The sequence below is a fragment of the Schistocerca cancellata genome, chromosome 7 (assembly GCF_023864275.1).
Source record: "Schistocerca cancellata isolate TAMUIC-IGC-003103 chromosome 7, iqSchCanc2.1, whole genome shotgun sequence".
Lineage (NCBI taxonomy): Eukaryota > Metazoa > Arthropoda > Insecta > Orthoptera > Acrididae > Schistocerca > Schistocerca cancellata.
Window position 1 is genome coordinate 373263355 of NC_064632.1, and position 20678 is coordinate 373284032.

Consider the following 20678-nt stretch of genomic DNA (forward strand, 5'->3'; position numbering starts at 1 on the left):
CTTATACACTGGCTTAAATCATTTGGATTGGGACTGGAGCTTATAGACATACTTGTTGTCTGATGTAATGTCCTTCAGAAGTTTCTTCTTGTGTAGAACATGCTGATACAAAACTCTGAGCAGTCCATTAGATAATTTATTTTTGTTTTACTAATCAGTCCACATACTTCTTCAGGTAAATAATTGTTCTCACAGGAACAGAAAACATAAATTCCGGGTTTACTTACTAGAAAATGAGAACTTGATGTAGACTTTCAGTACTAGACTCTTAGACATCAAATTTAATAATTTTGCATATGTTCAACAATACTATGAATAATGGAGGCAGTTACAATTAGCTTCAGTTATATTACTATTGAAAGATTTAAAATTTTGAAACTTTGGTTAATGTACTCCAAAGGTCACTGCTGTATTGTCTGCACCAAAACTTGATGTATTAGAAACTTCCAAATTATGTTAATCTAAAATAAACTTATGTTTTCCACAAATAGAATCGGTTATTTCATTACTATTGATATAGAAGCTTAGCAGTTTCTCATTTACCCAGTGTACGTAGGAAAAATATTTTATTGACGCAGGAAAAATACAATATTACCTTTATTGGAGGCATCTGCCAAAACAAAGAAAAATGTGCCATCTTCTAGTTCATTTCCTAAGAATTTTGCCAAATGTGGGACCAGCACATTTTGTACTAGCATCTCATATTTTGTACACCCACAATGAAGTTTTGGACTTAAATTAGAGTCTTTGAAAATTGGACTTTCTAGCTTAATACCCTAGTCAGTACTTAATAAAGTGGCACTTAGAGTGCTCAAACTTTATTGTCGATAGAGGAGTGTTCTACACTAAAAAAATTGCAATCTATTTACTTTTGGAAGTTGTTGCAAGAGAGAGTTTGTTTCCTTTGTAATAAATACTTTCTCACAGCCCCAGCATCCTCACCTTTTATTGGAAAGTATGTAGGACACATTGTACATTTCGCTATCCTTTCATCGTCATCTTTAGCTAACAGATTTTGAACTGTTTACTCTCTATCCATTCATTATGAAATGAGCACATTGTTGTCACTTTTTTTGTTTGGGTTTCATTCTGACTGTCATAATTATCGTCAGTAAACTCAGTGTTGTTGCTCTTTGTATTTAGACCTAACGTACAAAGATTTCAGACATCTCTAAAACCACTGTAATATTAATAAAGTTTTCTCTTGTGGAACAGTGGAAGTGTGAAATGTGTCAATATTCCTTCACTGAGTCAATCCATAAATACAACTGTCTCTTCAACAGTAACTATTTCAAGGTGAGGCAGCAAAACATTTGACTTTTATAACCATTGTTTTGCTGCTCTCTCATGTGTTTGGTACATATTGGCTTTGCCCATCAAAAATAAGATGATAAATATTATACAGTATGACTGTGGAAATTAGGAAAAAATGGATGAGGGTATCCCATCATACTCATCTATGGACACAAGACAATTTATATAAAGTAGTGTAAACTGTACAAAATCCTTCTCAGTGATGCAGTCTCTTTCCAGCATGGGATTATTTTGTTGAAGATAATCCCCAACCTTACATGTTAAAGGTCAGGAGGATGATCAAGATGATTGAGTAAATTGTCATCTCTATATTCAGCAATCAAAGATTTGATATTACTCAGCATTTATGGTCTCTGGGGGAAAATAATTCATGTCCTATTCAGCCAGACCTGCACACTGACCCTGATGGGGGGGCCATTCATTACCGACTAACCACAGTGACATCCTTTGTCATCGGTGTCCTTCAAATGGGGGTATTGAGTAGTTGTCAATTTCTCACACATTGGAGTCAAGACTTTTCATTCAAGTGGCTCCTCAACTGTTTTCACAAAGCTGAGTGCACCGTGTTCCGTGTACTTGCAAAGATTTTTCCATGGTGGGAGGACTCCCACCATGGAAAAATCTTTGCAAGTACCAAAAATTGAACATGGTTCCCCCACATAGCACTCAGACTTCTCGTGCAGACCCATTACCCCTCTACAATCTCTCAAAAGAATTTGAAGTCATCTCCCCTGTGTCTGTTATTCAGTGACTATATCAGATCTTCTTGTCTGCCACTCAAGATTAATATTCATCAATGCCTTTGGTAATTCAGGACCTTTCGGACACTAAAGAACACCATACACCATTTTAGATGGGTGTTTGTATCATTTTTACTAACCTCTGCACTGTCCAATATGCAGAGGTTGTACAAAAATATGGAAACACCAAAAACACCACATTACTGTGCCTAATATGACGTAGAAAAACCTTTGACATTTGGAACATCTTCCAGTCATCTCGGAATGGGTAAATACAGGTCCCAATATTGTTTTTGAGAGAGTGTTACACCATTCTTTCTGCAAAATAGTTGCAAGTTCAGGTAAAGTTGATGGAGGTGTATAGTGACCATAGAAACATCTTTCCAAAATAGACCCCAAAGGCTCAAAAATTTGAGATCTGGTGACTGTGGTGGCCAGACGAGATGTAACACTTCATCTTCATGCTCAAAAAACCAGTCCTGGATGATGCAAGCTGGTTAAACAGGAGCCCTGCCATCTTGGAACACTGCCATTACCACTGGGGAGCAAACATTGTACCAAGGGGTGGACCTGACCAGCCAAAACGGTCACATAATCTTTGACACTAATGTGACCTTTCAGAGTAACCATGATGTCCTTGGAATACCATAAGGGCTACCCAGATCATCACCGAACCCACACCATGTTTCACTCCCGGGACATAAACTCAGCCAGAAATTGGAAACTGTGGGAAATAAAACTTATCTGACCAAATGACTTTCTTCCATTGCTCCATAGTCCAGGTATGATGGCTTCAGCACTATGTTTTCTTGTTACAGGCATTAACTATAGAATGATTTGGGAATTCTGGTTCACCCTGAAATTTCCTTTTTTAGAGTTACCTTTGTATTGTTTTGGTGCTGACAGGTTTCACAGGCACAACATGAAGTTTCGCAGTGACTTTCGCAGCTGTTGTTCTTATATTTTTCATCACAATCCTCTTCAGTGGTCATCTGTCACAATCATTCTATTCTACTCTACTCTCTCTCTCTCTCTCTCTCTCTCTCTCTCTCTCTCTCTCTCTCTCTCTTTTGTCTGCATTGTGAGTTTGTGGATGATGTTTTTTCCCTTTTCCTGTATGCGGTATAAATGTTGGATGTGGTTCCTGTTGAGACACCAAACACTTTGGTTGCTTCGATTATGAAAGCACCTGCTGAACAAGCACCAACAATTAGCCCATGTTTGAAGTAGCTTAGCTTTGACATAAGCACTCACAATTTCACAGAACACTGTTCTGACCACGGCTGATACTTCCAACATATTGAGGATGCTATACATGTGCTGTTTGTGGTCAAATACATCAGCACAACCCGCAGGCTTGGGTGGCATCTGTGTTTATGTTCAAGCATTCGTTTGTCATGGTGTTTTCCATATTTGTGCCAGTTCCTGTACTTCCGACCTTCCGCATGAAAAGAGATTGATGTGGAGTGGAAGCACTTGCTTTTCATATAAATGAAATATAAATTTTTTGTGGTTACACAAAACGTTTTTCTACCAACCACCAACATTCGGTAAAACTGTTTTTTCAATTTCTGTCTAGTAAAAGAAGTGGCATGAAAATGTTATTGAAGAATCTACAGAAGGAGAGAAAATGTTTAAACTCTCGTTTCCTAGCTGTGAGAATGAACTCATTTACTTCAATTTTAGCTTTGTGTGACAAGAATAAAAATAGAAATGATGGTGCAAGTGGAAGCAGAAATGGAATTGGAAATGGAAGTGGACAAAGGCGGCGTGCACGGTCTGCTCGACGCACCACAACTGAAAGTATTCCAAGATCAAGGGGACGCCATCCATTACCTGCTGTTGTCGAATCACTATCACCCCCAGCTGAAATAGTTACTGTACATTTGTAAGTATTCATCTTCAGTTTAACTTTAATTACTGTTGTTTAGATTTTTAACAGATACTAAGTGAATTCATTTATGCAAACACTAAGTGAACAACTTTATATATAAAATTTATATTCTTCCCATGGGTAGACGCAGTTTTCCTTGACATTCATTTACTTTTTGGACCCTACTGTTATAGAAGTGTGGCTGGTGATGAGTGTGTGTTTTATAAGCCTTCTAGTCAGTCTAAGGGATAGACGTATATGTTCATACAAAATATTCACATATTAATTTGATGTCGTTAAAGGTTGATGCTAACGGGTGTTGAATTTCAATGTGTCATAACAAGATAAAAGATCTTGTGTGTGCGAGTGTATACCTGTCCTTTTTTCCCCCCTAAGGTAAGTCTTTCCGCTCCCGGGATTGGAATGACTCCTTACCCTTTCCCTTAAAACCCACATCCTTTCGTCTTTCCCTCTCCTTCCCTCTTTCCTGATGAAGCAACCTTGGGTTGTGAAAGCTTGAAATTTGTGTGTGTGTTCGTGTGTTTTTTATTGTCTCTATCAACATATCAACGGTTTCGTTTGGTAAGTTACAGAATCTTTGTTTTTAGATATATTTTTCCCGCATGGAATGTTTCCCTCTACTATATTCAGATCTTATACACAGATATACAAAATAATTTCACTGACATCAATTTGTTGGAGAATCCTAGAGCATAATCTAAGGCCCCCATTGGAGCTTGCAACTCTTTTTGTCAGTATGTAAATGGTGGGCATGGGGTCCTGAGCCATTGTGACATATTTTCCTGTCTAGCTGTTCTTTTTGCTGTTTCTTTCTTCTCGACTTAACCTTCAACAGATGTCCTATTCGACAATTTCCAGTTCTTGCTTTAGGTTACTCAATTTTCTTTTTTCTTTCTTTCTTTCTTTCTTTTTTTTTTTTTTTACACCATTTTAATATTATTTACGAATGTCTCACATTACCACATTTTACCTCCACTTTGTTTTCGAAATTTTTTAGTTGTGAGGGTTGTTTCGGGAAGGTTGCCAAACACCCAGCATGGTAACCAGTCTGTGTTGGGGGTCGTCAGGTATCCATAAAGTAGTAGCCTCATGACTGTGCAGGGAACACACTATTTCCCAAAAATGCTGAGCAGTTCATATTTACCTTGTTGATAATACGAGGACTCTGGGTAACGACCTCCATGCACGGGGACCATTCCTTAGGCAGGGTTGCACCCAAGGGGAGAGCAACCAGTTTGAGAGTGTAGCACTGTGGTGAACCAGTCCCACTAAAGAGAGTTAAATTGGACTACATTGGTGGTTGTGTAGTCTCAGCAGTATCAGCAGTATCTCAAGAGGGATCAACTAACTTTTATGCAGAAGAATGTAACTGCAATACATGGCCCTAGTTTGAAATGAATCAAGCCAAATACTGAAAAGTCAAGCAAGGGAGGGGGAGTGTGAGTCTGTACCAGAAGTGACAATGAATCCTTATTAGATACCTGTCATTCTTTTTTGTGGAAGCTCGAAGAAATGAACAGTGAGAGGCTCTTTATAAACAAAATGCAGAACGTATCTGTACTCATGAAAACCATCTACCCTGTTCAGTCACAGGCATTGTTGAGCTGCAAAAACTAGGGTGACATGCCTAGTCACAAGATCAGAAGCCATGGTGGCACTTGAAAAAGGCAACATAATATTTTTAAAAGGTGTTTGAAAGGTAACAATTTATAGATGACAGTCAAATTAAAATGAGACAAATGGGAAAAGTAAGTAAACTGTTTATTATTTCAAAAGTAATGGCCATAACTTTTGATACATTTATCCCACTGTGACACAAAACTGTCAGTGCCTTCATGGAAGAACGTTTACTTTTGCCAACAGAACCGTGATAATATACAGGCATGCATTAGTTTGTCTGAAGCAAATCTATAGCTACAAATTTCTGCCCACATGTTGCCAAAGTTGTTTAGAGTACGCTGCAGAGGTTTCACTGGGAAGCCCTTACACATTTTCTATACTGTCACGACCTCTCCCCATGCAATTTCCATATTTTTCGAGTCCTGAAGAAAGACATTTGTGGCCATTAATTTGCTTTAGATGAAGAGGTGCATGCCTGGGTGTAGTAATGCTTCCATGGGCAGCTGTTAAAATTTTTCCATGAAGGCATTGGCCGCTTGGTCTCGCAAAGGTATAAAAGTGTTAACAGTTATGGGGATAACTTTTGAAATAACAAATAGTTTACTTACTTTTTTCCATCTGTCACTTTTTTAATTTTACTGCCCCTTACATTTCAATAAAAAGGTGTCACAAACTAATTATTATTTTTGATAATACTCTACCAAAAAGGGCTCTTAAGACCATGATAAATTTCTTTTGTGGTCCCACATGGAGTACAGTTGTTTTCTTCCTTCATACAGCTTTATTAATATATGCAATTACATTGGTAATTCGAGATTGGTAATCGTAATTCAAACACAAAACATTCATCACATTTTTACAGGTAATAACATTGTACATTTCAGTACTGGAAAGAGATAATAAACAATAATCTAAATAAGAATCTTAGCAACAAAGTAGTAATCCTATTAGATTTTCTTTCCTCGAGATTTTTGTCAATGGTTTCCACCTCCCTTTCTTCTGCTTGCATGATTTCCACACCCTCAGTCATATCCTAGACCACTTTTGCTATCTTTAAATAATTTATTTTATTTTAGTTTTTTTAGTGCTTTCTTCAGTTCAGATGAGGCTTGAGAGAGAGCTTCTTCATGTGCCTCCATAGACAGTTGAGTGTTATTTCTTTTCTTTCAGAGCAGCTATCTCATAGTCATTTGATTTTTTACTGTTTTTCACATTTCAGATCTTCTCTTCAGGATGCCTTTGGTTTTGCATTAAATGCTTTCACAATTGCGAATAATGACAACCATCAGCTGTAGAATGGAATTCATGGATGTCCTGTCCAAAGTAACTTCGCATCAGAATCAGAATAACACGAGCTCTGCAATATTGTATCACATTTGGCTTTCTTCCTCTTTTTGCATTTCTTCTAATTCGTGTTTCTTTCACATTCTTTCATATAAGCAGTACAGTTTGCATATGCTTGCTGTCTATACCTGATGAGCTGTGGGTCATTGGGAACAGGAAGAAAATGGCGATATTGTCCCAAAGCATCAATCACAGCCAAAATACTATTTAAAAAAACTGTCATTGCTACTTTTCTTCTTCTAATGGGTGCTTCGAAACTGAATATCTTATCTCTGTCCGCATTTCCATTGGACAGTGTAAGAAAAGTCTTAACAGCTTTTGAAACATTTGGATACTCTAACACTGTGGGTGTTCTTTTTTCCTCGTTTTGAGATGTGCTGTTGCAAGTAATTGTCAATACCTTTCTTATCTAAAGCTGGGTCATCTCTTTCAAACCGTAGAACCTTCCACTTGTCTAATAAGTAATCTTTCAGTACAGGAAATGGCATCATTTTGCAGCCTTTAACACATTACAGCAGATTTTAGTCTATATTCTTTCTTTGGGGTTTAAAAACGTAATACGTTTCAGTGGTGCACTTGATAAGCATGTCTTTTCCATCACATGTTTATAAGCTGCTTTGTAATGTTTTTGGTGCATTATTTAGAAACCACAACTTGTCGCCTTCTTCCAGTTTATTAAACTCTTCAGTCATTGCCCACTAACAACTAATTGTTCAAGAGGAAGCAGATTATCCAATGTACAGAATTCATGATGACGAACTTCAGAAATTCAGTTTTTCTCAAAGCAGAAATCTTCAAAACATGAGCTAAAAACATTTGAAATATGTTTCCTATTCAAATATGCAACTTGTGAATCAAAGGTGTTTGACATTTGAAAATGTTGTGTGAACTTGCTGAATACTTCTGTAGATGACACTGTGAAATGAATTTCTGCTTTCATTTAAGAGTTTTTAAAGCATTCGCAATGAGAGTGTAGGTTTTGCATGGAACAGTAACAAATCTTTAGCATATACCTCTCAAAAAGAATTCTAAGTAATATTGAATACTGTCCCACTGTTTAAAAATCCTTTAGGATATTCTTCCCAGCGAACAGGCAAACCTTCAAAATAATGGTAAATATTGACCTGAACTTTGGATGCTTATGCACAGCATGAATGTTGCAACTTCTGATGGTGTTTAGAATTTGTCTGCCGTAGGTCTCCTGGACATGACTAAAAGCCACTAGGTCCATCTGTTCACAGCATAAGGCAATTATATATGGACAAGCTGGCTTCAGAAAGCGCTTCACATAATTTCTGATGTAACATTTCCCATCTGATTTGTCGATAGAAAGTTCGTAGGTGTTGTGTTGTTTTATGCAAAACTTATTCTCTGACCATTCCTAGTTTCATCGAAACTTAATGTGTAATATGATGAACACAATTATTAGGCATCCCATGTTTTTTTAGATGAAAGCAATAAATGTTCAGCAACATTATCAGGAAACATTATCTTAAAAACATTACAAATATCATTTGATGAATCCATAGAGTAATTGGAAATCATCTGATTTCTTTCTCTTTGGTACTTAACACCCTGATTGTTGGTGCATGTGCTCAACTTGGAGATCGTGTCTGGTCTTAATGTTATAAATGTAACTGATGTGGTCCACATTTAATTTCAAAGTTACATTTATGTTTGCTTGAAAGTGAGTGGTTGAAAAACACCTTAAAAGTTTTTGTCTCAAAATTAATAGAGCATAATAGTTCAGTTTCACTAACTCTATTCCCCTACAAAGAGACTTTACTTTTCAAGCCAGTCACTAGGGAATTTGCAAATCACTATCTCGAAAAGTTTCTTTTCAACATAGCATAGAGTGTTAAAGAAACAGTTTTATTGCTACAGCAAAATTAGATACTTGAACAAAAATAGAAGCATATGAAATTAACAATAGCATTCCAAAAAGTTAAATGAATGAACAAGAATACAGAAACTCGAAAACAAAAGTAAATAACCTAATTTCTTCTTAAGAGAGCAAAAAAGGTTAAAAAGGACAAATGGACAGCACACGGGAGATTGTCATTCGAGTAGGTGTCAGAAAGGACCGACCACTCAAAGACGATGGCCAAACTGGGCAGTGGAAAAGGATAAGTAAAAATGAGAATAGCTGTGCGAGGCGTCAGAAAGGAAAGTGAGTGCTCCAGTGTTAAGGCAGAAGAGGTTAAGTTGGTTAAGATGATCAGCCAAGAGGGCACGTCTCTGACAGGTCCTGGGAGAACCCCAAAGTGGATGATGCGCATTAAAGTCACAAAGTAACAAAAATGGGGAGGTAGCTGCCCAATAAGCTGAAGGAAGTCGGGTGACATTGAATGATGGAGTCTTAAATGGTACAGAGTGAAAAAGTCGGGCAGGGAAGGGAAAGACGAACTGCAACAGCTTGAAGACGGGTAGTCAGGGAGATGGGCTGACTATGCAGATCATCCCGTATGAGCAGCATGATGATGCCCCAGTGAGATGGAATGAAAACCTCAGGGGGAAGGTCAAAACGAACTGGTATGTAATTTGAAGGCTCAAGGCAGTTGTGAGACCGCAACTTCGTTTCCTGAAAGCAGAGTACAAGGGGATGCTGCGACGCTAGAATCCTCTTTGTGGGACGGAAGGCAGCAAATGTTCCATTGGAGGACAGTCATGAGGAGGAAGAGATGTAGGTGTGTCAACTCAGTGGCCGCCAAATGACAGCGGGTGTAGAGTTGCTACTACAGGGCGCAGAAGCCGGGGAGGATCCCGTTCCATGGGGTCCACAGAAGCATCGGCTAGCTTGTGCAGTTGGTCCATAGAGTCCAATGCTGAAAAACAGTTGGTGGTTCGCACCGGCTATACAGAGGCCGGCCGCACTAAGGTACCATGTGGCAACAGTATCTTCGAGCTGGCGAAGGAGAAGACCGTTTGCCTTTGGTGGACTTTTTCAAGCCTTTCAGGTTAGAGGAAGATTCAGATGTTTGACTGGAGGCACAGAGGAAGTCTTCACAGGAGTACTCCTTCTGACCTTTCCTGCCTACTGGTTGTGTAGCTGGTGGCTTTGTCACGTGGGGGCAAGAGTTTGACAGTTTGTTGCACAGCAGGACGGGGTGGTGATGCTACCTTGACACTGGGCGATTTCACAACCTCGGAGCTGAATTTGAGGTTGCATGTCTTCGTAGCCATGTATTTCACGGAGCAAGGGGTAACAAGAACAGAACTATAGGTGACAGATAGGAGAACAAAGAGTTTTCGACTAGCCAGTAACTTGCAAGCTACTGGGTAAGGCACTTTTTCCTTTACATGACTCTCTTGGAGAGTCTGCTCATCAAGATACATGGCACAATCCAGAGAGGCGGCGGCATGGCCACCATTGCAGCTGACACAGCCGGGAGAAGGAGATGCACAATCGCCCTCGTGTGCATCCCTACCACAGGTTACACATTTGGCTGTGTGTCAACAAGACATTCTAGTGTGGTTGAAACGATGACACTGGTAGCAGCCCATTGGGTTCGGAATGTACGGCTGGACTGTGATAATTTCACAGCCTGTTTTGATCTTTGACAGCAGCATCACTCTATCAAAGGTGAGGAAAAGAGTGCGGGTGGGCACTAAGAAGGAATCTACCTTTTTCATTACACAATGGACAGCAATGACACCCTGATCAGAGAGGTAAGACTGGATTTCGGCCTTGGTTAAACCATCGAGCAGCCTAGTGTAAATAACACCACGGGAACAATTCAGAGTTCGATGAGCCTCGACACGAACAGGGTAGCCATGGAGAAGCGAGGTGGCAAGCAGTTGTGCTTGAGAATCAGAAGCAGTCTCCAAAAGCAAAGTGCCATTCTGTGAAGAAGAGCAGGATTTCAGTGTCAGCAATTGCATCAACACCTTTCTGAATAATAAACAGATTTACCGTGGTGAAGGACTGACCGTCTTCAGTGCCTGAGACCACGAGGAACCATGGTGCAACGGGAAGGGTATTCAAAACATTGGCCCCATTACGTTTATGATTTGTAGACTTTGATTCGGAAGATGATCGACTCATTGTGAGAAAATCCCCCATGATTGCCAGCATCTCTGATGGCACATTCCTTCCAACTGGGGGCTCCTTTCACAAGGGGGCGCACCCACCTTAGGTGATTGTTCACACCTCCCAAACATCTGACAGAGGGACCAATCGACAATTTGGGAAGGCTGCGGCTCAGGCAGTCTCCACTCTCTGGGCCTGCCCTGTACCAGGGGTATGTGCAAACCCTACTTGTCAACCTGGGGCTGGGAATTACACCTTACCCAGTCACCTGTTATGTGTCAGATGCGTGGGCTGGCCTTCAGGAGCGCACAAGGAGGAAGAAGAAAAAGGGAACCTCAAATGCCAAAGCAGAGGAACGAAAGGAGAAGGGAAACGAAGAAAGGAAAAGGGAGCGAAAAACAAAGGTGAGACTGTTCTTACGTCAGCAACAGACAGTGCAGAACATTCACAATAACATCCCAGACGTGTTCCATAAGGTAGGGGAAGAAGATTAGCAGGAGGATAGACATGCAGCACGGAAGGGGAAAAACGCTGCAAAGGCAAGCACGAACTCGCCAAAGAGTGGCGAGCTCCCTGAGTGGGTGCAGAGGGGGGCCACCTTGGAGAACGTGATATTATTTCTTCTGCTGAGAGTACGAGATTTATGGCTGTGTGTCCGAGGCTTTCTTCAGTAGCCCTATGGCAAGGTTTAACAAGTGTTAACGAAATACTGAAAGTGTTCCTCTTGACATTCTTAGGAATCAAATGCTAAGGATATCCAGCTGAGTATCAGTGTGGTAGGGATAAAATGATCAGGTAGTGATCACTGTCATAAATGTTGTGAACTTTCCATTGAAAAAATGGGAAAAGCCTAGGGTTACAGACTGCAAGGTTGATGGCTGGAAAGGACCTGTGTGCTGTATTAAAATGAATGGGGGAGCCATTGGTCATTGTACAAAAGTCAAGATTTAGAACACTTGTTTTAAAATGTTATCATATAGGCCTACTGCAAAAAAAAGATTGTGGGGCTTTAAAATGACCCAGTAAAAGAAAGGATGGAGGTAACTGGGAAATTAAATTGTGATTGCGCAGTTATTCACCTCTTACGGGAGGTGGAGGAGGGGGGAGGGTGTAAAAAATGAATTCTATATGTCTACATGCAGATGCGACGACCACGGGTGGCTAGGCTGTACGGAAGGGACTTCTTGGTATGAAACTGGTGGCAGCTGTCGAAGTGGAGGTATTGCTTCAAACCTCCCCCACACCCTCTCATAGCTGACAAACCTTGTCTTGCAGACCTACTACATGTACCCCACCCTCCGAAACTCCCTCCCACCACCACACAGAACTCAAATCCTAAACAGACCTGCAACGCAGTCATGAACCTTTCCTCCAGAAGCCTTAGTCCCACAGAAATCTGTCCTTTCCAAAGGCCTCACCTTTTGCCCCACTCCCAAATTCAACCATGAAGAACTAGTTAAAGACATTCTTTCCTTCTCCCGGTTCCTACAGTGGAAACTCTTTTTCGCCACCAACCCGACCAATCAGACTCAACCAAAGACCAACATTGAACCTTAACTAACTCAGTTCACTCCTCCATCCCCCCCCCCCCCCCCCCCCCCCCCCCTGCGGGTCCGGGGATTAGAATAGGCCCGAGGTATTCCTGCCTGTCGTAGGAGGCGACTAAAAGGAGTCCATCCCCCTCACGGGGGTAGTTAGCGCCTGCGTCCGGAGACGGACGGTTCCACGACCTATAATTGTGGTCTTTTTGGTTTTTCACTTATTGTTTCTTCCTTCCTTTTGTTGGTTCCTTTCTTTGCTCTTCCCCACCTCTCTGTCTTCCTTACTCTTTCCCTTGACTTCTCATTGCCTTCTTCTCCTTGCCTTCTCATTGCCTTCTCCTTGCCTTCTCATTGCCTTCTTCTCCTTGCCTTCTCATTGCCTTCTTCTCATTGCCTTCTTCTCATTGCCTTCTTCTCATTGCCTTCTTCTCATTGCCTTCTTCTCATTGCCTTCTTCTCATTGCCTTCTTCTCATTGCCTTCTTCTCATTGCCTTCTTCTCATTGCCTTCTTCTCATTGCCTTCTTCTCATTGCCTTCTCTGGTCTCCGCCTCGGCGTTTGAGACAGTCTGTCCTCTTTCTCCCTCTCTCTCTTCTTTTTCCTCTTCTTCCTTCCTCCCTGTGCGTGCCTGAAGGCCGACCCACGCGTTTGCACGCATAGCCGGTGACGGGGTAACGCGTAATTCCCCGCCCTGGGTAGACATGTAAGGCACGCGCCTACCCCCTGGTAAAGGCCAGGCCCGGGGAGGAGTGATTGCCTGAGCTGATATCTTCTGACCAAGCCGATTGGTCCCTCCGTCTGTTTCTCGGGAGGTGTGACCTGAGGTGTAAACATTCACCTAAGGCGGGAGTGCCCTCTGAGAGGGTCCCCACAAGGAAGGAGCGCGCCATCGGAGACGCTGGCAATCATGGGGGATTCCTCCGCAATGGATTCTACTCCATCTCTCTCCACTTCTGCCCAAAAACGGAAACGTGACCAGCCACCAGTGACAAAAGTACTACCGCCTGCCCCACAGTTCCTCGTCGTTTCTCGATCTGAGGACGGAAAGGATTTTTCCTCTGTCAACCCTTTCGTTATCCAGAAGGGCGTAGATGCCATAGCCGGATCTGTCAAATCTTGTACCAGGTTGCGTAACGGTACCTTATTACTAGTAACTGAGAGTGCCTTTCAGGCACAAAAACTGCTTCGGGCCACACTCCTGTACACGTTCCCTGTCCGGGTGGAGGCCCACCGAACTTTGAATTCGTCTCATGGTGTAGTCTATACTAGCTCCCTCGACGGATTGACGGACGAGGAGCTTCAATCTTTCCTCGCTGAGCAGGGCGTGACGGCTGTCCATGGGGTCATGAAAAAGGTCAACAATGACCTTGTACCGACCCGGACACTTTTCTTGACCTTCGATAGTGTTAAGCTGCCATCGCGCATCAAGGCGGGCTACGAGGTTATTTCTGTTCGCCCCTATGTCCAGACACCTACGCGCTGCTACCAGTGTCAGCGTTTCAATCACACTCGACAGTCTTGTTCCAATGCGGCTAAATGTGTCACTTGTGACAGGGATGCCCATGAGGGTGACTGTCCACCTCCGTCTCCTCGTTGTGTGAACTGTCAGGGTGACCATGCCGCATCCTCCCGCGACTGTCCGGTCTATAAGGAAGAACGCTGTATCCAAGAAATTCGGGTCAAAGAGAAAGTGTCCACCTCGGCTGCTCGCAAGCTATTGGCTAGTAGGAAGCCCACGCTGCTCCCAGCGGGGAAATACAGTACTGTCCTCGCCTCTCCTCGGACTACCAGGGAGGTAGCAACCGAGACATGCGATCTGACCTTCTGCACCACGGTCGTCCGTTCGGCCAGTGCTAAGATCGCGCGGTCAACGTCTCCTCTTCCTCCCATCACCCCACAGACACCAGCCCCTTCATCAGCTTCTGCTAAGACGAAGACCCCGAAGTCAGATGCACGGGCCTTCAAGAAGGAACCATCCCGTGCAGACTTCCTACGTACCTCGACCTCCCAGCCTTCGACCGGTACTTCCACCAAACGTCCTTCCAAAAAGGCTCATAGGAAGCACAGTTCTCCTTCTCCGCCACGGCCCATTTCTTCTCCTGCGCCACCCAGCGGTTGCCGCCCCAGGCCATCATCCGTTTCGCCTGGCCGCACCGCTGGTAGCCGTACATCTGGCCATTCACCGGTGGAGGAAGCTCCCCCTCCCGAGATGGCCGATGAACCTATAGACCCAATGGACGATGGCTGTCCGTCTACTGATAGCGGCGGCAGTGCTCGCTCGAAGCCAGGCCCTCAGCGGCCTTCGAGGTGACCCCTTCCATTCATCTTCCTTTTCTTCCGATGGCACTTACTCACTGTAATATTCGCAGCATTCGCTCCAACCGAGAGGACTTGAAGTTGCTGCTCCGCTTGCACCGTCCGCTCGTCGTAGCCCTCCAGGAAACGAAGCTACGCCCATGCGATCAAATTGCCTTGGCAAACTACACCTCTGTGCGTTTTGACCTACCCCCTGTGGTAGGTATCCCAGCTCATGGAGGGGTTATGTTGGTGGTCCGGGATGATATTTACTACGATCCCATCACGTTGCACACCGGCCTGCAGGCAGTTGCCATCCGCATTACTCTCCCCACTTTTACGTTTTCCTTTTGTACCGTTTACACTCCATCGTCATCTGCCGTTACCAGGGCAGACATGATGCAACTTATTGCTCAGCTACCTGCACCATTTTTGTTAACTGGAGACTTCAATGCCCACCATCCCCTTCGGGGCTCTCCAGCATCCTGCCCAAGGGGCTCCTTGTTAGCAGACCTTTTCAACCAGCTCAATCTTGTCTGCCTCAATACTGGCGCCCCTACTTTTCTTTCGGACACATCTCACACCTATTCCCATTTAGACCTCTCTATATGTACTCCCCAACTTGCACGCCGGTTTGAGTGGTATGCACTTTCTGATACATATTCGAGCGACCACTTCCCGTGTGTTATCCATCTCCTGCAGCATACCCCCTCTCCGTGCTCCTCTAGTTGGAACATCTCCAGGGCGACCTTTCAGGATCAAACCTTCACAAGCTGCGATCGTCAGGTCGCACACCTCACGGAAGTCATTCTCGCTGCTGCTGAATATTCCATCCCTCACCCTACTTCTTCTCCACGTCGCGTACCGGTCCCCTGGTGGACCGCAGCATGTAGAGACGCTTTACGTGCTCGTCGACGTGCTTTACGCACATTTAAACGCCACCCTACAGTGGCGAATTGTATTAATTATAAACGATTACGTGCTCAGTGTCGTCGTATTATCAAAGAAAGCAAGAAAGCCAGCTGGACTGCTTTCACAAGCACCTTCAACAGTTTTACTCCTTCTGTTGTGTGGGGTAGCCTGCGCCGGCTATCTGGCACTAAGGTCCACTCACCAGTTTCTGGCTTGAAGGTCGCGAATGACGTCCTTGTGGCCCCTGAGGCCGTCTCCAATGCCTTCGGCCGCTTTTTCGCAGAGGTTTCGAGCTCCGCTCATTACCACCCTGCCTTCCTCCCCCGCAAACAGGCAGAAGAGGCTAGGCCACCTAACTTCCGCTCCTCGAATTGTGAAAGTTATATTGCCCCATTCACCATGCGGGAACTCGAAAACGCACTTGGCCGATCACGGTCCTCCGCTCCAGGGCCTGATTCTATTCATATTCAGATGCTGAAGAACCTTTCTCCTGCGGGTAAAGGTTTTCTTCTTCGTACATACAATCGCATCTGGATTGAGGGACATGTTCCCGCATGCTGGCGCGAGTCTATTGTTGTCCCGATTCCTAAGCCGGGGAAGGACAAGCACTTGCCTTCCAGTTATCGACCTATCTCGCTTACCAGCTGTGTCTGTAAAGTGATGGAGCGAATGGTTAACTCTCGATTGGTTTGGCTGCTCGAGTCTCGACGCCTACTTACCAATGTACAATGTGGATTTCGTAGGCGCCACTCTGCTGTTGACCATCTGGTTACCTTGTCGACCTTCATTATGAATAACTTCTTGCGGAAGCGCCCGACTGCGGCTGTGTTCTTTGATTTGGAGAAGGCTTACGACACCTGTTGGAGGGCAGGCATTCTCCGCACCATGCATACATGGGGCCTTCACGGTCGCCTCCCTCTTTTTATTCGTTCCTTTTTAATGGACCGACAGTTCAGGGTACGTGAGAGCTCAGTCTCGGAGAGCTGAAACTACACTGCGAGCAGTAGCACCAGTGCATGATGGGAGTGGTGACTGGGTGGGGATAAGGAAGATGCTGGGGCGGGGAGGGGGAGGGATAGTATGGTGGGAGTGGCGGACAGTGAAGTGTTGCAGGTTAGACAGAGGGTAGGAGTAAGTAGCAGAAAGGATAGAAATAAAAATTAAAATAAAAGAAATTAAATTAAAAGACTGGGTGTGGCGGTGAAATGATGGCTGTGTAGTGATGGAATGGAAACAGGGAGGGGGCTGGATGGGTGAGCACAGTGACTAACGAAGGTTGAGGCCAGGACAGTTACAGGAACGTAGGATGTATTGCAGGGAAAGTTCCCACTGCGCAATTCAGGAAAGCTGGTGTTGGTGGGAAGGATCCATATGGCACAGGCTGTGAAGCAGTCATTGAGATGAGGGGTATCATGTTCGGCAGCGTGTTCAGCTATAGGGTGGTCCACTTGTTTTTTGGTGGCCGTTCATGCGGACAGACAGCTTGTTGGTTGTCACGCCTACATAGAATGCAGCACAGTGGTTGCAGCTTAGCTTGTAGATCACGTGACTGATTTCACAGGTAGCCCTGCCTTTGATGTGATAGGTAATGTTAGTGACCGGACTGGAATAGGTGGTGGTAGGAGGACGTATGGGACAGGTCTTGCATCTAGGTCTATTACAGGGGTATGAACCATGAGGTAAGGGATTGGGAGCAGGGGTTGTGTAAGGATGGACGAGTATATTGTGTAGATTCGGTGGACGGCGGAATACCATGGCAGGAGGGGGTGGGAAGGATAGCGGGTAGGGTATTTCTCATTTCAAGACACAACGACAGGTAATCGAAATCCTGGACAAGAATGTAATTCAGTTGCTCCAGGCCCGGATGGTACTGAGTTATGAGGGGAATGCTCTTCTGTGGCCGGACTGTGGGACTTTGAGAATGGTGGGAGACTGGGAAGATAAGGCATGAGAGATTTGTTTTTGTACAAAGATGGGAGGATAATTACGGTCAGTGAAGGCTTCAGTGAGACCCTCGGTATATTTAGAGAGGGACTGCTCGTCACTGCAGATGTGACGACCACAGGTGGCTAGGCTGTACGGAAGGGACTTCTTGGTATGAAATGGGAGGCAGCTGTCGAAGCCGAGGTGTTGCTGGTGGTTAGTAGGTTTGATATGGAAGGAGGTACTGATGTAGCCATCTCTGAGACGTAGGTCAACATCTAGGAAAGTGGCTTGTTGGGTTGAGTAGGACCAGGTGAAGCAAATGGGGGAGAAGTTTTTGAGGTTCTGGAGGAATGTGAATGTGTCCTCACCATCAATCCACATAGCAAAGATGTCATCAATGATTCTGAGTTTTTAGGAAGGATTCCTCTAGATGGCCCATGAATAGATTAGCATAGGATGGTGCCTTGCGGGTGCCCATAGCCCTACTGCGGGTTTGTTTGTAGGTAATGCCTTCAAAGGTGAGGATATAGTTTGTCATGGAGACTGGGAAGGAGGTATTTGGTTTTGGAATCCATAGGGCATCTGGAAAGGTAGTGCTCAATAGCAGTAAGGCCATGGGCATTAGGAATGTTAGTGTACAGGGAGGTGGCATCAACAGTGACGAGCAGGGCACCGTGTGGTAAAGGGAGAGAAACTGTGGAGAGTCGGTCGAGGAAATGGTTGGTATCTTTTATATATGATGATGATGTTTGGTTTGTGGGGCGCTCAACTGCGTGGTTATCAGCGCCCGTACAATTATCCAATCTTTGCTCAGTCCAATTTCGCCACTTTCCTGGAAGATGATGAAATGATGAGGACAACACAGACACCCAGTCATCTCGAGGCAGGTGAAAATCCCTGACCCCGCCGGGAATCGAACCCGGGACCCCGTGCTCGGGAAGCGAGAACGCTACCGTGAGACCACGAGCGGCGGACTGTATCTTTTATATAGGAGGATAGGTTCTGGGTAATAGGTTGAAGGTGTTGGTCTATGAGAGCAGAGATTCTCTCTGTGGGGGCACAGTAACCGGCCACAATGGGGCGTCCTAGGTGGTCGGGTATATGGACTGTAGGAAGCATGTAGAAGGTGGGAGTGCGAGGAGTGGTAGGGGTAAGTAGAGAGATGGACTCTGGGGAGAGGTTCTGGGATGAGCCTAAGGATATGAGTAGTAACTGGAGATCCTGCTGGATTGCTGGAATGAGATCACTGTGGTATGGTTTGTAGGTGGAAGTATCTGACAGCTGACGGAGTCCTCCTGTCACGTAATCCTTGCGGTTCAAAAATACGGTGGTGGAGCCTTTGTCTGCAGGTAGGATTATAAGATCGGGATCAGTTTTTAGACGACGGACTGCGGTTCTTTCTGCGGATGTAAGGTTAGTATGCATGTTGAGGGATTTGGGGAATGATGGTGACGCAAGGTTCGAGAATAAAAAATTCTGGAAAGTTAACAGGGGTTGGTTTGGAGGCAGTGGGGGTGGATCACGGTTGGATGAAGGAGTTGGAGTTTCTCCCCCCCCCCCCCCCCCCCCTTGTGGTTTTAGGGCGCACAACTTCAATGGTCATTAGCGCCCTGACTACTCTAAGAATGTACCGCGAGGCACAAGTTGACAACAACAACTAAAAGGGAAAACACGATAAAAGACAGACTGACAGGCATAGGATTAAAAAACAGCATCATCAAATGTCCTTAGCGAGGTTTGTCAAATTGATAAAACGAAGAACACGAGCAACTGCTCGTGGGTCATCCGCTAAAATGGCATCGAAAGTACTTGGCAGGTTAAGATCTAGACGCAGTGTGGTAAAATCTGGACAGGACATTAAAATGTGTCTAACCGTCAGCAAGTGCCCACATGGGCAGAACGGCGCCGGCGCAGCCGTCAGCAGATGGCGATGGCTGAACTGGCAGTGTCCAATTCTTAACCGGGCCAAAACTACCTCCTCCCGCCGAGAAGGGCGTGAGGAGGACGTCCAAGCCACGGGAAGAGGTTTTAAGGCCCGAAGCTTGTTGTCTGTAAGTGCAGCCCAATCGGCATGCCACGGCAACACAATGCGCCGACAAATGACCCTGCTAAAATCGGACGAAGGGACACAACAAGAAGCTGTCCGAGGCTGGAGGAACGCAGCCTTGGCCGCGGCATCTGCAGCTTCATTCCCAGGGATACCGTCATGGCCAGGGACCCACATAAAGCTAACTGGAGAAATGTCGGTGGCGGCAGATGTAAAGAACAGCCTGGTAGAGGGCAAAGAGCTCAGCTGTGAAGACCGAACAATGGCCATGGAGCCGGTATTTGAAACTTCGTGCCCCGACAATAAAGGAACACCCGACCCCGTCATTGGTCTTAGAGCCATCTGTATAAATGAAAGTCATGTTGATGAACTTCGAACGAAGTTCCAAAAAACGGGAGTGGTAGACCGAACCGAGGGTAACCTCTTTTGGGAGCGAGCTGAGGTCAAGGTGAACGCGGACCTGAGCCTGGAGCCAAGGTGGCGTGTGGCTCTCGCCCACTCAAAAGGTTGCAGGGAGTGAAAAATTAAGGTGTTGAAGGAGGCGACGAAAGCGAACTCCAGGGGGTAGCAGGGCAGAGACATACAACCCGTATTGACGGTCGAGAGAGTCGTCAAAAAAGGAACGATAAGACGGATGTTCGGGCATTGACAGTAGCCGACAGGCATACCGACAAAGCAGTATATCGCGCTGGTAAGTGAGTGGCAATTCGCCAGCGTCAGCATGAAGACTCTCTATGGGACTAGTATAAAATGCTCCGATCGCAAGTCGTAAACCCCGATGTTGTATGGAGTTGAGGCAGCGTAAGATGGATGGCTGTGCAGAGGAGTATACGAAGCTCCCATAATCAAGCTTGGAGCTGACGATCGACCGATATAGACTAAGTAGGACAGTTCGATCCGCTCCCCACGACATACCACTGAGAACACGGAGGACATTTAAAGAACGGGTACAACGGGCGGCCAAATATGACACATGTGGAGACCAGCTAAGTTTCCTGTCAAATGTAAGGCCTAA

The 20678-nt window shown here is 44.8% G+C and overlaps 1 protein-coding gene across 1 annotated transcript in view; it reads left to right on the plus strand.

The window, feature by feature from the left end:
• LOC126092082 (E3 ubiquitin-protein ligase rnf8-like) overlaps positions 1–20678 on the plus strand; it is a 183520-nt gene that overhangs the window by 129184 nt on the left and 33658 nt on the right. Inside the window, exon 10 of the mRNA XM_049907503.1 lies at positions 3741–3942. Coding sequence (XP_049763460.1) covers positions 3741–3942 — 202 coding nt within the window. The remainder of the gene's footprint in view (positions 1–3740; positions 3943–20678) is intronic.